Source organism: Pongo abelii, chromosome 5 (assembly GCF_028885655.2).
Source record: "Pongo abelii isolate AG06213 chromosome 5, NHGRI_mPonAbe1-v2.0_pri, whole genome shotgun sequence".
Classification (NCBI taxonomy): domain Eukaryota; kingdom Metazoa; phylum Chordata; class Mammalia; order Primates; family Hominidae; genus Pongo; species Pongo abelii.
In genome coordinates, this window is record NC_071990.2 from 87729590 (window position 1) to 87751439 (window position 21850).

Consider the following 21850-nt stretch of genomic DNA (forward strand, 5'->3'; position numbering starts at 1 on the left):
AGTGGTGTGATCTCAGCTCACTACAACCTCTGCCTCTTGGGTTCAAATGATTCTCGTACCTCAGCCTCCCGAGTAGCTGGGATTACAGGAACAGGCAACAACGCCAGGCTAATTTTTTTTATTTTTAAGTAGAAACAGGGATTCACCATGTTGGTCAGGCTAGTCTCCAATTCCTGGCTTCAAGTGATCTGCCCACCTCGGCCTCCCAAAGTGCTGGTATTACAGGCATGAGCCACCATACCAGGCCAGTTTTGGGGTTTTTTTGTTTTGCTTTTCAAAAATAGGTTTTAAGATATACCAAATAAACTATACAGATATCCTCTAACAATACAAAAAAATTAAAAATGAGGTTAAAGTATATAACAAAAGCCAAATATGACAATACACATGAATAATTTATAAAACAAGCCTTTCAATCCTAAATAACTAAAATGGGGAGACCTCACTGAGGGCTAACATACATAAAATGAGGACTAATAGCAAGGAACAATCCTAAACATTTTCCCATGTGACTGACTAAGCCACAAAAAGCACGTTAGAAAAACTATTAATTTTTTTCTACTCAGTTACCACCATCTTTTCCTTTTCACCTTTTCCCTGATTTTCTCTACCAATGGTTTTTCTTTGGTTTGATCAGTTGAACCCAAAAGATTTGGAACCTAAAATGAGTATCAACTCTTATTGGAATAGCACTTGGGAAATGCAATCCTAGAAAAGGCAAATTTTTACCCGAGGTAGCTTGAGAAAATTCAGCATCCATTCTCAGTGTGACAACGTCTCCCATGTTAATCACTAGGTTAATAGCTGCACTTGGCTAGATTACATGACCCTGCATGATACTAGAGTGCTCCCTGGTGAGGTGCTACTATCTACACAAAAACCTGCCCATTAGGCTTTCAATAAATACAAAGCGTCATTTTAAACCATTTCACTAGAATAAATTTTCAAAATATATCATTTCTTCTGGCCTAATTTGCTTCTTGAGATGGGCCGGGGTGCTGTTCATGACACGGAAGATACAACAGCTAATATGTGGCTATTTCAAGCTCTTTAGACTTCAGCACTTCCCACTTATCAAGCCTCAGCACTTTTTTGCAGCAATAATGGTATTTTCCATTAACATTCCCACTGTCATGGGACCAACACCCCCAGGAACTGGAGTGATGTAACTGGCTTTTTTCTGACTCCTTAAAATTCCACATCTCCAACCAACTTGGGTTTGCCAGTTATGGGACCTTGACCTCTCTTTATTCCCAGATCAATGACTGCTGAAAAAGGGGTCAATTCAGCTAGAAGATAAAACAATTGTAATATAAAATTATTTTTAAAAAGAACTTCCAAAACCTAGAGTAATATATCAATATTCAAGTACAAGAAGACGATTAAACACCAAGCAGGTTTAACCCAACTAATACCACCTCAAAACATTTAATAATCAAACTCCCAAAGGATAAAGATTTTTGAAAGGATTCTAAAAGCAGGAAGAGAAAAGAAACAATAAACAATGGAGCTCCAGTATCTCCAGCAGCAGACTTTTCAGTGGAAACCTTAGAGGCCAGGAGAGAGTAGCATGACATATGTAAAATGCTGAAGGAAAATAACTTTTACCCTAAAATAGTATATCTAGCAAAAATATCCTTCAAACATGAAAGAGAAATAAAGACTTTCTCAGATAAACAATAGCTGAGGGATTTCATCAACACCAGACCTATCCTGCAAGAAATGCAAAGGAAGTTCTTCAATCTGAAAGGGGAACATTAATGAGCAATAATAAATCATCTGAATGTACAAAATGCACTGGAAATAGTAAGTACACAAACAAACACAATATTATAACACTATAGTTGTGGTGTGTAAACTATTCATATCTTGAGTAGAAAGATTAAGAGATAATCTATCAAAAATAATAACTACAACAACTTTGCAAAACAGACAGTATAATAAGCTATGAATAGAAACAACAAAAAGTTTAAAAGTAGGGAGATAAAGCTAACGTGTAGCATTTTTATTAGTTTTCTCTTTGGTTATTAGTTTATTATTTATGAAATTAGTCTTTTTTAAGTTATCATCAGCTTAAAATAATGGGCTATAAGGGATTATTTGCCAGCCTCATGGTAACCAAAAATCAAAAAATATATAACAAAGACACAAAAAAGAAAACACATAAAATTAAAACATACCACCTGAGGAAATCACGTTTGCCAAAAGGAAGACAGAAAGAAAAGAAGGAAGGAAAAGAAGACCAGAAAGCAACCAGAAACAAATCAAAAAATGGCAAGAGTAAGTCCTTACTTATGGATAGTAACACTAAATGTAAATGGACTAAACTCTCTACTCAAAAGACATAGAGTAGGTGAGCAGATTTAAAAAACAAGGCCCAACAATCTGGTGCCTACAAGAAACACACTTTGTTACTAAAACACCAGGGCTTCTGTCTAGGTCCTGCTGCTTGCCACACAGAAAGCCAATCACTGAGACTATAAGTATTGCCAAGGAAGAAGATTTTAATTGGGTGCTGCAGCTAAGGAGATGAGAGCTCAGTCTCAAATCCATCTCTCTGACTGACTGAAACTAGGGGTTTATATAGCAAGGAAGAAATGTAACAATGTGTAAGAAAGCAGGAATTAGAGAGGGGCAAGGAAGCAATCATGACAAATGAAGCATCTGGCATCTTATTGTCTGGATGTAGTGATCTGGTGAGTTTCAGTTCTTTAATACTTTTTGTGAGAGGCCTGAAGGTCATTTCCTGAGGAAGGAACTCAGACAAAAACAAATACAAGTTTCAAGCTTTAAGACCAGAAGGATCAATTTTTATGTTTATCAAAAAAGAACTATCTATGAGACTATTGGGTCAGTTTCAACTTCATCTATAAGGATGCACACACACTGACAATAAAGGGATGGAAAAAGATATTCAATGCCAACGGAAACCAAAAAAGATGAGGCGTCACTATATTTATATCAGACAAAATAGATTTCAAAACAGAAACTATAAGAAGAGACAAAGAAGGTCATTATATAATGATTAAAGGGGTCAATTCAGCAAGAGGATATAACAATTGTAAATATATATGCACCCAACACTGGAGTGTGTCCAGAATTTATTCCTTCCAGTAGGTTCTTGTTCTCCCTGACTTCAGGAATGAAGCCATGGACCTTCACAGTGAGTGTTACAGCTCTTAAAGATGGTGTGTCCGGAGTTTGTTACTTCAGATGTTCAGATGTGTCTGAAGTTTCTTACTTCTGGTGGGTTCGTGGTCTCGCTGACTTCAGGAGTGAAACCACGGACTTGGTGGCGAGTGTTACAGCTCTTAAAGGTGGTGCAGACCCAAAGAGTGAGCAGCAGCAAGATTTATTGTGAAGAGCAAAATAACAAAGCGTCCACAGCATGGAAGGGGACCCGAGCAAGTTGCTACTGCTGGCTCGGGTGGCCAGCTTTTATTCTCTTATTTGGCCACACCCACATCCTGCTGATTGGTCCATTTTACAGAATGCTGATTGGTCCATTTTACAGAGTGCTGATTGGTGTGTTTACAATCCTTTAGCTAGACACATAGTGCTGACTGGTGTGTTTTTACAGAGTGCTGATAGTGCTGATTGGTGTGTTTACAATCCTTTAGCTAGACACAGAGCGCTCATTGGTGCATTTTTACAGAGTGCTGATTGGTGTGTTTACAATCCTTTAGCTAGACACAGAGTGCTGATTGGTGTGTTTATAATCCTCTAGCTAGGCAGAAAAGTTCTCCAAGTACCCACCTGACCCAGAAGCCCAGCTGGCTTCACCTCTCAGGAGCACACAGATATATAAAACAAATATTATTACAGCTAAGGAGAGAGATAGACCTCAATACAGTAATAGCTGGAGACTTCAACACCCCACTTTCAGCATTGGACAGATCATCCAGACAGAAAATCAACAAAGAAACATCAGATTTAATTTGCACTATAGACCAAATGGACCTAATAGATATTTACAGCACATTTCCTCCAATGGCTGCAGAATATGTATTCTTCTCTTCAACATATGGATCATTCTCAAGGATAGACCATATGTTAGACAACAAAAAACCCTTAAAACATTCAAAAAAATTGAAATGATATCAAATATCTTCTCTCGCTGAAATGGAATAAAACCACAAATCAATAACAAAAGGAATTCTAAAGACCATACAAACACATGGAAATTAAACATGTTTCTGAATGACCAGTGGGCCAATGAAGAGCCTAAGAAGCCAATGAGGCCAGGCACAGTGGCTCAAGCCTGTAATTCCAGCACTTTGGGAGGCCAAGGCTGGCAGATCACCTGAGGTCAGGAGTTCAAGACCAGACTGGCCAACATGGCAAAACCCCATCTCTACTTAAAAATAAAAAAATTAGCTGGGCATGGTAGCATGCACCTGTAGCCCCAGCTACTTGAGAGACTGAGGCAGGAGAATTGCTTGAACCTGGGATGCAGAGGTTGCAGTGAGCTGAGACCGCACCATTGCACTCCAGCCTGGGCATCAGAGTGAGACTCCATCTCAAAAAAAAAGAAACAAAAAAGAAGGAAATTGAAAAGTTTCTTGAACAAATGAAAATAGAAACACAACATATCGAAACATATGGGACACAGCGAAAGGTTACAGGAATAAGTGCCTACAAGAAAAAAGTAGAAAAACCTCAAATAAACAACCTAATAATGTATCTTATACAACTAGAAAAGCAAAACCAAACCAAACTCAAAATTATTAGAAAAAAAGGAAATAATAAAGATCAGAGCAGAAATAAGTGAAATTGAAACAAAAAATACAAAAAAACAAAGAAACAAACAGTTGGTTTTTTAAAAAGATTAACAAAATAGACAAACTATTAGTCAAACTAAGAAAAGGGAGAGAAGATCCAAATAACATCAGGGATGAAAAAGGAGACATTACAACTAATATCAGAGAAATTCAAAAGATCGTTAGAGGCTACTGTGTGCAATTATATGCCAATAAACTGGAAAACCTAGAAGAAACTGATAAATCCCTAACCACATACAACCTACCAAGATTGAACCAAGCATAAATCCAAAACTTGATCAGACTAATAACAAGTAATGAGATAAAACCTGTAATAAAAATTCTCCCAGCAAAGGAAAATCCAGGATGTGATGACTTCACTGCTCAATTTTACCAAACATTTAAAGAAGAACTAATACCAATTCTAGTTAAACTGTACCAAAATATAGAGGAGGAGGAAATACTCCCACATTTATTCTATGAAGCCAGTATTACCCCCAGACAAAGATATCAAAAATAGAAGACTACAGACCAATATCCCTAATGAACATTGATGAAAAGTCCTCAGCAAAATACTAGCAAGCCACATTCAAGAACACAATAAAGATTACTCATCATGACTAAGTGGGATTTATCCCTGGGATGCTAGAATGGCTCAACATATGCAAATCAATGAATAGGGTACATTATGTCAACAGAATAAAGGACAAAAACCATATGGTCACTTCAGTTGATGCTGAAAAGCATTTGATAAAATTCAACATCCCTTCATGATTGATAACCCTTAAAAAAATGGGTGTAGAAGTACATACCTCAACACAATAAAAGCCACATGACAGACCCACAGCTAGTATCATAATGAGTGGGGAAAAACTGAAAGTCTTTCCTCTAAGATCTGGAACCCAACAAGGATGCCCACTTTCACCAATGTTATTCAACATAGTACTGGAAGTCCTAGCTAGAGCAATCAGACAAAAGAAAAAAAGAAAGGGCACTCAAATTAGAAAAGAAGTCACATTATCCTTGTTTATAGATAATATGATCTTATATTTGGAATAACCTTAAGACTGCACCAAAAAACTATTAGAACTGATACACAAATACAATCAAGTCAAGGATACAAAATCAACAAATAAAAATCAGTAGCATTTCTATATGCCATCAGTGAACAATCAGAAAAAGAAATTAAGAAAGTAATTCTATTAACAGTTGCTACAAATAAAATAAAATACCTAGGAATAAACTTAACCAAAGAAATAAAAGATCTCTACAGTGAAAACTATAAAACATGACACAAGACATTGAAGAGGACACAAAAAAGTGAAAAGATATTCCATGTTTATGGATTGGAAGAATAAATATTGTTAAAATGTCCATACTACACAAAGCAATCTACAGCTATAAGGCAATCCCTATCAAAATACCAATGACATTGTGCACAGAAATGGAAAAAATAATCTTAAAATTTACACGGAACCACAAAAGACCTAGAGTAATCAAAGCCATTCTGAGCAATAAGAACAAAACTGGACGAATAACATTACTTGACTTCAAGTTATATTACAGAACTATAGTAACCAAAACAGCATGGTGCTGGCATAAAAACAGACACATAGACCAATGAAACAAAATAGAAAACCCAGAAATAAATCCGTACGTCTACCATGAACTTATTTTTGACAAAGATGCTGAGAACATACATGAGGAAAGAACAACATCTTCAATAAATGCTGCCAGGAAAACTGGCAGCATTCCATATGCAGAAGAATGAAATAGACCCCTATGTATCACCATATACAAAAGTCAAATGAAAGTGGATTAAAGACTTAAATCTAAGACCTCAAACTATGAAACTACAACAAGAAAACATTGGGAAACTCTCCAAGACATTAGTCTGGACAAAGATTTCTTGAGAAATACTCCACAAGCACAGGCAACCAAAAGTGAACAAATTGAATCTTGTCACATTAAAAAGCTTCTTCACAGCAAAGGAAACAATCAACAAAGTGAAGAGATAACCCACAGAATGTGTGAAAATATTTGCAAACTACTCATCTGACAATAGAATAATAACCAGAATATATAAGGAGCTCAAACAACTCTTGGAAAAAAATCTAATAATCTGATTTTAAAATAGGCAAAAATTTGAATACACATTTCTCAAAAGAAGACATAAAAATGATATATGAAAAGGTCTTCAACATCACTGATCATCAGATAAGTGCAAATCAAAACTACAATGAGATATCATCTTACCCAAGTTAAAATGGCATTTATCCAAAAGATAGGCAATAACAAATGCTGGTGAAGAATTGGAGAAAATGGAATCCTTGTACACTGTTGGTGGGAATGTAAGTTAGTACAACCACTATGGAGAACAGTTTGGAGGTTCCTCAGAAAACTGAAAATAGAACTATTATATGATTCAGCAATCCCTCTGCTAAGTATATACTCAAAGGAAAGAAAATCAATGTATTGAAGAGACATCTGCACTCCCATGTTTATTGCAGCACAATTATAGCTAAGATTTGGAAGCAACCTAAGTGTTCATCAACAAATGAATTGATAAAGAAAATGTGGTAGCAAAGAGATACCATCTCACGCCAGTCAGAACAGTGATTATTAAAAAGTCAAGAAACAACAGATGCTGGCGAGGATGTGGAGAAATAGGAATGCTTTTACACTGTTAGTGTGAATGTAAATTACTTTAACATTGTGGAATATGGTGGGGCAATTCCTCAAAGATCTAGAAGCAGAAATACCATTTGACCCAGCAATCCCACTACTGGGTATATACCCAAAGCAATCTAAATTATCCTATTATAAAGATACATGCATGTGTATGTTCACTGCAGCACTATTCACAACAGCAAAAACATGAAATCAACCCAAATCCCCATCAATGATACACTGGTAAAGAAAACGTGGTACATATAACCATGGAATACTATGCAGCCATAAAAAAGGAATGAGATCATGTCCTTTGCAGGGACATGGATGGAGCTGGAAGCCATTATCCTCAGCAAATGAACCCAGGAACAGAAAACCAAACACCACATGCTCTCACTTATAAGTGGTAGCTGAACAATAGAACACATGGACACAGGGAGAGTAACAACACACACTGGGGCCTGCAGGGGGAGTAGAAGGAGGCAGGAAGAGCATTAGAAAAAAATAGCTAATGCATGCGGGGCTTAATAACTAGGTGATGGCTTGATAGGTGCAGCAAATCACCATGACACACGTTTACCTATGTAACAAACCTGCACATCCTGCACATGTACCCTGGAACTTAAAATTAAAATTAAAATTAAAAGAAAATGTAGTGCATATGTACAATCAACTACCGTTCAACCATAAAAAAGAATGAGATCCTGTCATTTTCAACAACATGAATGGAACTGGAGATCATTATGTTAAGTGAAATAAGCCAGGCACAGAAAGACAAACTTCACACAGTCTCACTTATTTGTAGGAGCTAAAATTTAAAACAATGAATTCATGGAGGTAGAGAGTAGAACGATGGTTACCAGAGGCTGGGAAGGGTAGTTGCAGGGGGTGGAGAGAATGGGGATGGTTAATGGGTACAAAAGTATAGTCAGATAGAAAAAATAAGATCTTGCATTTGATATCACAACAGGGTGACTATAGTCAACAATAATTTCTTCTAAATTTTAAAATAACAGAGTACAATTGGACATTTTGTAACACAAAGAAAGAATAAATGCTGAGGTATTAGATACTCCAATTACCTTGATGTGATGATTACTTGTTGTATGCCTGTATCAAAATATCTCATATACCCCCTAAATATATACACCTACTATGTACCCACAAAAAATTTAAAAATTTTTAAAAATTAAACTCTTCTGGCCAGGCATGGTGGCTCACACTTGTTATCCCAGCACTGTGGGAGGCTGAGGTGGTGGATCACTTGAGCTCAAGAGTTCAAAACCAGCCTGGGCAACATGGTGAAACCCTGTCTCTATAATAAATACAAAAATTAGCCAAAGGGGTGGTGCATGTCTGTGGTCCCAGCTGCTCAGGAGGCTAAGGCAGGAGGATCGCTTGACACTGGAAGGCAGAAGTTGCAGTGAGCCAAGATCATGCCCCTAAACTCCAGCCTGTGTGAAAGAGTGAGATTCTGTCTCAAAAAAAAAATTAAACTCTTCTGCTTGTCAAAAAGCAACATTAAAAAATACAAAGGCAACCCACAGAATGGAAGAAATGTTCACAAAACATTGTGACAACAAAAGACCTGTATCCAGAGTGTATAAACATCTCCTAAAACTCTATGCACTGTTTTGTTTGAGTTTATAAAATGGTAATGTTTTCTTGTTATTATGAATATAATAACCTTGTAATAATCACATGTCATATTCCAATCACAATTTAAATAAATAAAAAAGAAAAAGAGAATAAAGAATCCCACACTGCAGTATCTCCCCTACATCTTCCCACTGCTTCTACTGAAGATCTAATTGGGAAACAGAGTATCCACCCTTCCTTTTCCCTGGAGAGGCAAAGAAAAGTATTTCCGAAGACTGAGAAAGTAAATTTAACAAACAGAAAGATAAAATTACTAATATGAGGGCAAGGTGCCATTCCTGAAATAATAAAAAAAGAAGAAATTGATACATGGTACATATTGAAGACTTCTTTAAATAATTGGAAGTAATTTGGGCAAAATGAGAACAATCAAAGAAGAGACGAAAGAATATTTATGGTGAATTAACAGTTATTGAAAACCAATAGATTAGCTAAATTGGTGAAATTAAAAATGAACTGAGCATGCCATATACATCAATGTCCAAAAGCAGCCATTCTCTGTGGGGAAAGGTGAGTGTTGGCTCTTCCTAGAGACAAGAGGTCCTTCATAATTAGGTTCACAGGCACTAATTTTAGAGTATAAAATGCAGCTTGCTGATTAACACATGAAACAGAATTGCAGGCTGAATTATTATTTACATTTAAGAGCACCTTTTTAAACCTCTTAAATTAAAATAAATGTATAGTTTATTAAAATATTATAAGATGATCACCCCTGCAAACCACTACCCAGATCAAGAAGTATAACTTGACAAAACACAGAAGCTATGTCTCAATCACAATCGTGTCTCCCCCTCTAAAAATAACCATTCTCCTTATGTTTAAGCTTCCTTGAAAGTTACATCACTCAGATACATACCCCTGATAATGATAGTTTTGGTTTGCTTGTTTTTATTTTTATGTGTCTTTTAAGTCCCTTTTAGTCTATACGCCACACTTCTTATCGCCCTCCTTGTCTGCAATTTATTTAAGAAATTGGGTGATTTAACCCATGAATTTTTTTACAGTTTGGATTCCAATGATTGCATAATCATAAGGTAGTTTAACATGTTTCTTGATTCTCTGTGGTTTCTTTAAAGTAGTTATTGGTCTAAGATGCTTAAACTTTTAATACATTGACTTTAGAGAGCTTCAACTCCATTTGCAATAGCTACTATGTGACCTCTGAATTTTTGGTAGGCAAGAGGTAAAGCAATTGCAGCCCAGAACATCATGTGGAGCCAGGAAATGCTGCTAGGAGAGAGGGTGGCTAAGCTGACAGAATTGAGGGCAGTTTTCCTGGATCAGTTTAGAGGCCATGTGCAAAACAGAAAACTTGCAGCAGGAGGGAATGACTTATCAGAGGGAAGTGGTATCTGGAAGTGTCTAGAAATGGACAGAAGTCAGGACTTACACAGGTTGACTGGGAAAATGCTGGGAAGTAAATAGAGAAAGGCAAGTACACCCTGGGTTCCTTCGAAGCAGTTCAGGAAAATATTTTCTAAATGATGGTGATTACATGCAAAGTAAATGAGTTGATCAGGAATGCTCCAGGTCCACCAGCATGTTAAACTTTTAATGGTTGAGATGTTATATAATATTTTCTGATAATTCAAAGTCATAGCAAAACTTTGTGGTAAGGATACTTGTCCCATATTTCAGATAACTCTAAGAATGCTAGGAAAGGGGAATATGTCAACAAGCAATGTTACATGTATGGCTGCATAGTATTTTCTATTTTTTCCCTTTCCCTCAGTCAAGCATGTGGCCTGGTTTATGCTTCCTTACCTCACAGATATTTCAGAAAGCGGAAGTATCAGACAGTAATCCCTATTTATGTTCTCAAAAGCCAAGCCCATAGGAGATCTGTTAATAAAAGATTTGTAAATAAGTAAAAAAGGAAAAGAGAGCTTTTAATAGGTGGCTGAAAGGGTTAGAAAAAAAAGTGAAGGAAGAAAGGAATTTCTCCAATGGTCTACATACCTATCCCCCCAAAATGGAGGAAAAGAAAAGATCCTGGGGGTCTAAGACTTGGGCCAGAAGTTCTGGAAGTGCCTTGGAGAGTCTATAATATTTTAAACAGGGATACATGCATGGTATGGCTAGGGACTTAGGGGCTACGCATGGGGTTCCCAACCTTAAGACATTTCCTAAGCATGTTACGGAAGTAGTCTGGATCTGAAAGAACTGTAGGAGTGGGGGACAGTAAATATCTTACCAGGGACTTTCTCTGTGCATGCGACACCTGAAACCCCTCTCTCCAACCAAACCTCAATGCCTTGGCCCTCAAAAATCCTCCAGAGACTTGGGGGTGTGGTTGGGGTTAGAGAAAGTCTCAAGCATGAGAAGTGAGAAGCTTAGAGGCAGCAATTAAGTTGACACATGTTCTCACTTATAACTGGGAGCTAAATATTGAATAACACATGAACACAAAGAAGGGAGCAATAGATACCAGAGCCTACATGAGGGTAGAGGGTGAGTGGAGGGTGAGATTTGGAAAACTACCTTTTGGGTACCATGCTTATTACCTAGGTGGTGAAATAAGCTGTACACCAAACCCTGCGACACACAGTTTACCCATGAAACAAATCTGCACTTGTACCCTCAAAACCGAAAATAAAAGTTGGAAAGAAAAAAAAGAAAGAACAAAATTAAGTTGACTTATTTTTAATAGGCTTTTATTACATATCAGAGTTTGTGGGATGAAATTTGTCTCCATTACCCAGTGCAAAAAACACTGGGAAAATTCATACAACAAATGACCGCAAACACTTACATAGCACTTACTGTGTATTAGGCGTTGTTCTCAGCTTCTACGTGTATTAACACATTTGATCTTCACATTACTTACCTTAGAGAAAGATGTCATTATTCCTGATTTAAAGAGGAGGAAATTGAAGCAGGCTAAGGTTAAAGAACATGCTTAGGATTACACCGCAGCTGACAAGTGGCAGAGTCAGCATTCAGAGTCCATATGGGTAATCACCACTCCAAGCTTCCTCTCCAAAACCGCTGACTCAGGCACAGTTTTTAGGTTAAAGTAAATCAGGACTTATGAAGTGAAATGTCAGTTTTCTAATGGAGGAACCAGATCCAAAATATAAAACCCTCTTTAAGATAATTTTTAAGATGAGCAGGTGCCAGCTGAGTCCTCCTTCTTGATAATGCTTGGGTGCTTTGGAAACTCTTCCTGGATGAGAAAGAGATTCTTGTCCCTCTTCACCTGCTGCAAAGGACAAAGCCCCTGAAGAATAATATGCCAAAGTCGGCCTTAACATCTATCATCCCTATAACCTCATCTCCCTGGTGCTCTGACCTTCACTGGGATGGTATAAAGCAGAGGCTGCAGAGTATCCTTGGAAATGAGGAGCAGCATACACTAACCAGTTTGGTTTAGAGTAATTCTCTCCTATTTGTAATTTTTATGAAAAGCAATTTAAATATGGCCTTGGACTTCATGATATTTTTTATGTCACAATAAAGTGGAAATTTAAAGTTACAAATCCCCAAAAAGGTCCTCCATCAACTCCTCATAGGATGTATCCATTTTTAGCTCTGATTATTGCAGTTAACTTTCCAAACTGCTGGGATTACAGGTGTGAGCCACCACGCCAGCATATTTACTGTGAAAGTTTAAAATCTGATTTGAAAGCTGCTTATTATAAGCAATATAATTTTTTCTTTAATGGCCCCAGAATGTTTAATGTTACATAATATGAATATATATTTTCAAATGTAAAAAAAGCCTTTTTATATATAAACATGTATAAAAGAATAAATATAAATAAGAAATTAATTGGGGTGGCAAAGTACCTTTAAAATTTTGTGATGTTTTTGTCAAAAAGACTTGAACAAATTTACAGGAAAAAAACAAACAACCCCATCAAAAAGTGGGCAAAGGGTATGAACAGCCACTTCTCAAAAGAAAACATTTATGCAACCAACAAACATATGAAAAAAAGCTCATCATCACTGTCACTAGAGAAATGCAAATCAAAACCACAATGAGATACCATTTCACGCCAGTTAGAATGGTGATCATTAAAAAGCCATCATTCTGAGCAACCTATCACACGGACAGAAAACCAGACACCACATGTTCTCACTCATAGGTGGGAAGTGAACAATGAGAACACTTGGACACAGGGCAGGGAACATCACACACCGGGGCCTGTCGTGGGGTCAGGGGACCGGGGAGGGATAGCATTAGGAGAAATACCTAATGTAAATGACGAGTTAAAGGGTACAGCAAACCAACACGGCACATGTATACATATGTAACAAACCTGCACGTTGTGCACATGTACCCTAGAACTTAAAATATAATAATAATAAAAAAAAGTCAGGAAGCAACAAATGCTGGAGAGGATGTGAAGAAATAGGAATGCTTTTACACTGTTGATGGAAGTGTAAATTAGATCAACCATTGTGGAAGACAGTATGGCGATTCCTCAAGGCTCTAGAACCAGAAATAACATTTGACTCAGCAATCCTATTACTGGGTATATACCCAAAGGATTTTAAATTATTCTACTTTAAAGATACATGAACACGTATGTTTATTACAGCACTATTCACAATAGCAAAGACTTGGAACCAACCCAAATGCCCATCAGTGATAGACTAGATAAAGAAAATGTGGCACATATATATCATGGAATACTATGCAGCCATAAAACAGGATGAGTTCATGTCCTTTGCAGGGACATGGATGAAGCTGGAAACCATCATTCTCAACAAACTAACACAGGAACGGAAAACCAAACACCACATGTTCTCACTCACAAGTGGGAGTTGAACAATGAGAATACATGGTCACAGGGCCGGGAACATGACACACCAGGGCCTGTTGGGGGGTGGAGGGCTAGGGGAGGGATGGCATTAGAAGAAGTACCTAATATAAATGATTGATTGTTGGGTGCAGCAGACCACCATGGCACGTGTATACCTATGTAGCAAACCTGCACGTTCTGCACATGTATCCCAGAACTTAAAGTATAATTTAAAAAAAAAAAAAAACAGTTTGAAAACTTCCCTGAAGTAAAAAAAGTATCCTTTGAGGAATAATGTAAAGATGAGCTCAAGTTCCACAGGAAAGAGAAAATTAAAATTTATAAAGAATTTATGAATATCAAACTATTTTCATGTTTTCCAGGAAAAGTGTGGCTTTCTCATTCATTAACCAATAGCATAATATTTTCCAGGAATCTTCACTCAGAAGAAATGCTGTGGCCCTTCCCTTTACCAACAGAAAATGGAACACAAGAGACCACGTAGCTGAACAAATTATAGCCTCCTTACAAGTGAGAAACCTTCGAGGCTACGTAATTTTCAGCCAAAGGAAAATAACCAACGCTTCTCCACATTGTAGACTGAAACAAGGGAAACATGAACATCACAAACTGTACCACAGAAGCCAGCATGGCTGTGAGACCCAAGACCATCACTGAGAAGATGCTCATTTGCATGACTCTGGTGGTCATCACCACCCTCACCACGTTGCTGAACTTGGCCGTGATCATGGCTATTGGCACCACCAAGAAGCTTCACCAGCCTGCCAACTACCTAATCTGTTCTCTGGCCGTGACAGACCTCCTGGTGGCAGTGCTCGTCATGCCCCTGAGCATCATCTACATTGTCATGGATCGCTGGAAGCTTGGGTACTTCCTCTGTGAGGTGTGGCTGAGTGTGGACATGACCTGCTGCACCTGCTCCATCCTCCACCTCTGTGTCATTGCCCTGGACAGGTACTGGGCCATCACCAATGCTATTGAATACGCCAGGAAGAGGACGGCCAAGAGGGCCGCGCTGATGATCCTCACCGTCTGGACCATCTCCATTTTCATCTCAGTACCCCCTCTGTTCTGGAGGAGCCACCGCCGCCTAAGCCCTCCCCCTAGTCAGTGCACCATCCAGCATGACCATGTTATCTACACCATTTACTCCACGCTGGGTGCGTTTTATATCCCCTTGACTTTGATACTGATTCTCTATTACCGAATTTACCACGCGGCCAAGAGCCTTTACCAGAAAAGGGGATCAAGTCGACACTTAAGCAACAGAAGCACAGATAGCCAGAATTCTTTTGCAAGTTGTAAACTTACACAGACTTTCTGTGTGTCTGACTTCTCCACCTCAGACCCTACCACAGAGTTTGAAAAGTTCCATGCCTCCATCAGGATCTCCCCCTTCGACAATGATCTAGATCACCCAGGAGAACGTCAGCAGATCTCTAGCACCAGGGAACGGAAGGCAGCACGCATCCTGGGGCTGATTCTGGGTGCATTCATTTTGTCCTGGCTGCCATTTTTCATCAAAGAGTTGATTGTGGGTCTGAGCATCTACACCGTGTCCTCGGAAGTGGCTGACTTTCTGACGTGGCTCGGTTATGTTAATTCTCTGATCAACCCGCTGCTCTATACGAGTTTTAATGAAGACTTTAAGCTGGCTTTTAAAAAGCTCATTAGATGCCGAGAGCATACTTAGACTGTAAAAAGCTAAAAGGCACGACTTTTTCCAGAGCCTCATGAGTGGATGGGGGTAAGGGGTGCAACTTACTAATTCTTGAACATACTTGGTTCAGGAGAGTTTGTAAGTATGTGTGGTCTTGTTTTCTTGTTTGTTTGTTTGTTTTGTTCTGTTTTGTTTGAGGATTGTTATTTGGCGTGCCATTTTCTACCTCTGGTCTTATCTGTGATACATAATTTCAAATAAACATTATCATACAAAAACAGAAATTTTGTAGAAGTAATAATAAGATGAAATAGTAAATACTTTTTATGGGTTTTTTTTTTTTTTAGCCATTTCAGTTACCCTGCAATTAAAGAATGCCAAAAATATCTTTATTTGCAGAATTTCTTATTACTTATAAATTAAATACCTGATAATGCCCTCCATGGCATTAAATCTGAGATTATGGCTCTATCTGCATACATATTCCAGTGGGAATTGCATGACTACGTAAAGAATTAAAAGAAAGTGATGTGCTGTCATCTACTGCTTGCAGACCTGAGCTAAAGTCGTTTGCTGTAGCACTGTGACTACATAGCCTATTCATTTCAGGTAAAAATAGTACAGCTGGCTTGTCCTTTTTAGTTCATGATTAAATAAACTTCCTCTTTTTCTAAAATGGAAATACCTGGAATAAATGCACTGGCACTTTTCTATGTCTTTTACTATGAATATAAAACATAAAGCAAATAAGAAGTCATCTAAATCTACTTTGGTCAGTGTGTTGCAATATTACCTGATAGACACATTGGGCCTCCTCCAATTCTAAAATCTATCCCAGCTAAGCCTCCCATATACACTTTCACTGTAGCAGGACAAAGGTGGGAGTACATGTCAAATTTGGGAAACTTTTTAAGAAGCTTAATGAGGTGCAGTGATCAAATGACAGAATATATTATCTGAAGAACTTCATTGGAGACTATTACTCATTAAATTACCAGTTGCAGCCGGGCGTGGTGGCTCACGCCTATAATCCCAGCACTTCAGGAGGCCAAGGCAGGTGCATCACCTGAGGTCAGGAGTTCGAGACCAACCTGGCCAACATGGTGAGGCCCCATTTCTGCTAAAAATGCAAAAATTAGCCAGGCGTGGTGGCACGTGCCTGTAATCCCAGCTACTCAGGAGGCTGAGGCAGGAGAATGACTTGAACCTGGGAGGCAGAGATTGCACTGAGAAGAGATCATGCCACTGCACTCCAGCCTAGGCAACAGAGTGAGACCCTGTCTCAAAAAAAAAAAAAAAATTACCAGTTGTGCTCTTGGGGAAAAAAAGTAAAAGTTGAAAATCTGTGTTTACACCAAAGACCACTCATCAGGATATAAGAATGAAATTGCATCTCCCAGAATCCCTGTGGCTTCCGTGCCAGACTGTACCCTGAGGCCAGGAGGCTGCATGTGGGACCTGAGGCCCTGGGTGTGGCCTGAGAAGGAGTGATTGCTCTAGTCACATGGAGGAGTACACCATTACAAAATCAAGAGTGATGGCAGGAGGACTGAAAGTTTGTACATTCTTGCATACTCCTAAGTAGGTGACCGTTCTCAACCTCTGCTCCTAGTCTGTCATCCACAGCCTCTCCCCATCTCTTCACTCTTCTTTGTAGGGAGAAGACATTGATTTGCCTCCTTTCCACCTCCGTGTTTTTAGTCCTTCAATCTATCCCCTCTCAACCTTTCTAGAATCTTGCTTCCTACACCCAACCTCCCTCTGCAACTTCCTTTCTCCCTCCCCATCCCAACACTTTTCCTCCTCACTCCTCTTTAATCTCACCTATTACTTTGCTCAAGTCCCTTGGACACAAAAATCAACTTCCTCTGGCCCTACTTCCCCATCAAGCTCCTACTTCATCTCTCCCTTAACTCTCTCACCCGGGTTTCTCCAATCATTAATCCACTCATTCTGCCTCCACTTCTCACCTTCCACTGACTTTTCTATCCTTTTCCATCTGAGTATGCCCTAGTTCTCCCCAAACTTATCTCCCAAAGGTCATTGGAGACTTGCCCGTAGCCCTTCTCTGCATCTCTACCTGTCATTTTCTCATCAGTTACAACAGCTAACCATCCCTTTCATGTTTAAGCCCATACCTTCCAGGATATTTTGCTCTCCTGGTTCTCCAACTACCTCCTCGTCTATTCTTTGTCTCCTTTCCTTCCTCCTGTGGTTTTGTCCTCAGCAATCACCTCCTATATCTCCATATTCCATCCCATGTTCGGCCATTTCAACAATTAGTTTCATGCCTGTGGCTCCTAAATTTGTGACTTTAGTCCTGATCTTTCTCTTTCTCAAACTGCAGACCTATAAGTTACATCTGGTGAGCCTCTCCCTATGAATATTTCTTTAGTACCTCAAACGCAGCCTTCTATACTGAACTCAAGATAATTTTCCCACACTCAAGCCTTCTCTTCTTTCTACCTTCTCAGTCTCAGATAACAGAATTACCATGCTTTTTATCATTCCTATTAGATGAATGTAATTCTCTCTCTTTGCCTCAGGTCTCCAACATCCAGATAGTCCTGAAGTCTTGTCCATTTACCTCTACAGAAACGTGTTTATGCCACTTGCTCTCCAATAAGTTGGTCCTCTCCCCTAGATCAAATGTTATTTGATCCACCTGCCCCTGGATTCTCCCACCTGCAACTCGGCCCCTACACATCTCCCAGTGTGAGTTTCTCACTGAGGTGTCTCCAGACTGGCAGCACCTGAGAACTTGTTAGAAATGCAAAGTCAAGGGCCCTATTCAAGACCTACTGAATCAAAAATTAAGAGTGGAGCCCATTAATCTCTGTTTTAAGAAGCCATCCAGGAGATTCTGATACAAGCTAAAGTTTGAGTCACTATTTTAGATCATACCGTAGATTTTTAATTGAATTGTTCAAAATCCTTTACTCTGTCCTTATCAATATAAAATAAATTAATAGTCCATAGTATAGCATTCAAGGCCTCTTACTTTGTGGCCCCAAACTATCTTTGCAGAGTTATATCTCACCACTTCTTTTCACCTACTTCATGCTCCAGAAAAATGTGAGTATTACCTGTGCTTTCTAAACTCCCCTAACATTTGATCCCATTGCTTTAGAAACCTGACCTCCATGGCTTCACATCTTTCTTCCACCAATTCTTCATATGCAGCTCAAATGCAGTCTCTTCTAAAAAGTCTTCCTGAGATACTTCTTCCTTCCCTGTCCCTATGGAAGTCCTCTCTCCCAGCTCTATGCTCCCATATAACTTCACTTGTATCTCTAATACTATATGCATCCTATCTTCTAGTGCATTTGTTTGTGTATTTGTGCTGTCTTCCCTAGTAGATTGTGAGCTCCTTGAAGGCAGGGACCGTGTCTGTTTCCTCTCTGTATCTCTAGGGACTCATACCGTGTTTTACACACAGTCAGCACTCAATATCTGTTAACATGAGTGGAATTAAGTCCCTGGAGGAGAAAATATAAATGTGTCATCTTTTCTCAGTGAGAAAACAAAACTTCCAAAATCCATGGTGCAATACTGACCTTTTTTTTTCCAAATCTTACCCTGACATTCCAGGTTTGTTTCGAAAAATTCTGGGAAAAACTTATATATGGAAAGAAAATAAATTTCTCATTGAATATAAGTGAATATTCTTTATTAATTAGGATTCCAGATAAGCTGTTCTCAAAAGAGGGAAAGGAAAAAGGGGAGATTCGATACAAGGGGACAAAGAATAATCTCTGCCACAAGGGGATATTGGTTTCTGTATAAGCAACTCAAATATTACTGGGAAAGTCACATGGCTGCCCAGCTAGGGGTGATCTATGTACAAGGATGTTGGCATCTAAATTACAGGTGATTTTACCAAGATTGTGCCTATGCTCAAAATTCAGTATTTATTATGACTACAATATCTAGAAAGCATATGAGCCACTCACACTGCTTTCCCATCATCCTCCAGATGTTATCTTTGAAAATTCTTGGCAATTATAAGAGTTTTAAAGTTTTAAGAGTCTAAGTAAATAAAAAGCAAAAAGCAGATACATAATAATTTTTACTTGCTTATTTTCATTAACTCATTTCCTAATTACTAGGTAAGTCCTAATTAAATACATTTATCTCACAGGTGCCTCTGCCCTTAGCAAAGAAGTTGCATATATTTCCTGGTATAAACCAAACCTGTTGAAAAATAATCTATTGTTTGCTTTGTTTATTGAGCCAATAGTGCCAGCTGCCATTGACTACTATTGTCCCCTGTAAATTAAAACTTGAATGAAGTAATAGTACCTTTTAATAAGATCAGTGTTTCTCATGCAAACATTAGTATGCTAAAAGTAAACCCTAGGGATGGCATTTTGATTGCCTCCATTAGAAATTAGGACTTCTTAGCTTTCTATTCTTGGTGAAAGAATTCTTGAATATAAATCCCTCCCTGGTAGAGCTGACAGGTCCTTTAGTTACAACAGATGGCAGTAAGAACCCCCATCAGCATTGCTACCATGGTCTGCTTTGGGTAACACTACAGGCCTCCTATACTTTTGGACTTCAGTTTTCAAACTCTGATAATTACATATGAGGTAAGTTCCTAAACAAGTTCCAGCAATTGCATGGCTTCCAGCACAATACATTTTAGTTTCAACCATCACACTGGTCTTGGTCTACTAATGTGTGTGTGTTGCCTTTGCTTAGTTTTTAAGGTCTTCTACACACAACTTTTAACTCCATTATGCACAGCATTTGCAAAAGCAGTGATAGCATTCGAAAAATTAGTATATAGAAAAAGAAGCATATGACTATGACAAGAATACAAATAAAGATAATTTTTTAAGTAAAAGTGCTGAGAAAATGACAACCATCGTATATGAGAATGGGATCAAATCTTGCTCAGTTTTCAAGGACGGCCACACGTAACAGGTGAAGACCTCTGTGCCTAAAGTATGGACTATAATTAAGGAGAAAAGAAGGAAAAGTGGTTAGAGATATAAAAGTGTCTGAACACCACACAGTAGTTTTAAAGGGAGTTTGGGAATGTGCGTAGACATTTCAGTTGTCTCCATAGAGAATATAATGGCATTTTTGTGGTAGCATTCAGTAAGTCTAAACCCTGCAGTAGATAAATCAGTCCCACTCAATAAAGGATTGTCCCACCCAAAATACCAATATCACCACCTGCTGAGAAATTCAGGAGTATCAGCATCAATATGGGATGCTCAGAAGTCTAATGTTAATTTAGAAGTTGACTAGGAGTTGTTTGAGAACTTAAAGGTGAAGTATGGTAAACATGTTGCTTACAAAATTTCATTAAGAGCCATGAAAGGTTTCAAAGTTTCAAAGCCAATTTGAATTTACTCAACATTAAAGTGAGGGTCAAGCCAGCAAATGAAAACACTACAATGATTAAAGAGTTTCCCATGACATTGGTGAAGTAACTAAGAAAGGGGCCCAATAAAATGCCTATCAGCAAGGAGGAGTGTGTGCATGGTATTAACGCTTCAGAAGATTGACTCACATCCTTATTTGATGGAAAACCTTACAAAGACTATAAGTATAGTCTCACCTAAGCCACCTCAGATTTAGAATTAAAAAGGATTGACAGACAACCTTCAGACCTTAACTAGTTTATACATTGGAGAGCTTCTTTTAAATTGGAGAGAAAGCAAGAATGTTATCCACTTCACGTGTCCTCAAGTAATGGTGTTGAGGTGGAATCTCAGTTACTGGTCCATAAGAAAAGGAGACATTTCAAATGGTAGGAAGGAGAAACTGGATATTCTTGGGACCCTAAAATTATCCAAGGACATCCAACCCGAAAATTATCCAAGGACATAGGAGATAATTTTAGGGTTTCAAGAATATCCAATGTACCCGTAGAGGGATCCTCCAGGACCACACCCTAGAGAATATACAGTGGGTTTCAGCCTTACCACAAAAATGGTTTTAAATTATTTTCTTCAGAATAAATAGAGATCACTCTGAGGGGAAATTCCTTCAGTAAAGTCATCTTTTGGCTGTCTGGAAGCACCTAGTACACAGCATGGTGGCATGTAATTTATATAATATATACAGGGTGAACTTAATTGGAACAGATACACTGATTATAGATTTCAAGAAGTTTAGAAGGAGGCTGGGCTCAGTGGCTCATGCCTATAATCCCAGCACTTTGGGAGGCCAAGGTGGGCAGATCACCTGAAGACAGGAGTTCAAGACCAGCTTGGCCAACACGGGGAAACCTCATCTCTACTAAAAATACAAAAATTAGCCAGTTGTGGTGGTGCACACCTGTAATCCCAGCTACGTGGGAGGCTAAGGCAGGA

At 38.5% G+C, this 21850-nt stretch overlaps 1 protein-coding gene across 1 annotated transcript in view; it reads left to right on the plus strand.

Annotated features, from left to right (window-relative positions):
• HTR1E (5-hydroxytryptamine receptor 1E) overlaps nucleotides 1–15801 on the plus strand; it is an 87419-nt gene extending 71618 nt beyond the window's left edge. The window contains exon 2 of the mRNA XM_002817117.5: nucleotides 14273–15801. Coding sequence (XP_002817163.2) covers nucleotides 14457–15554 — 1098 coding nt within the window. The 5' untranslated portion in view covers nucleotides 14273–14456 and the 3' untranslated portion in view covers nucleotides 15555–15801. The remainder of the gene's footprint in view (nucleotides 1–14272) is intronic.
• Nucleotides 15802–21850: the final 6049 nt, after the last annotated feature.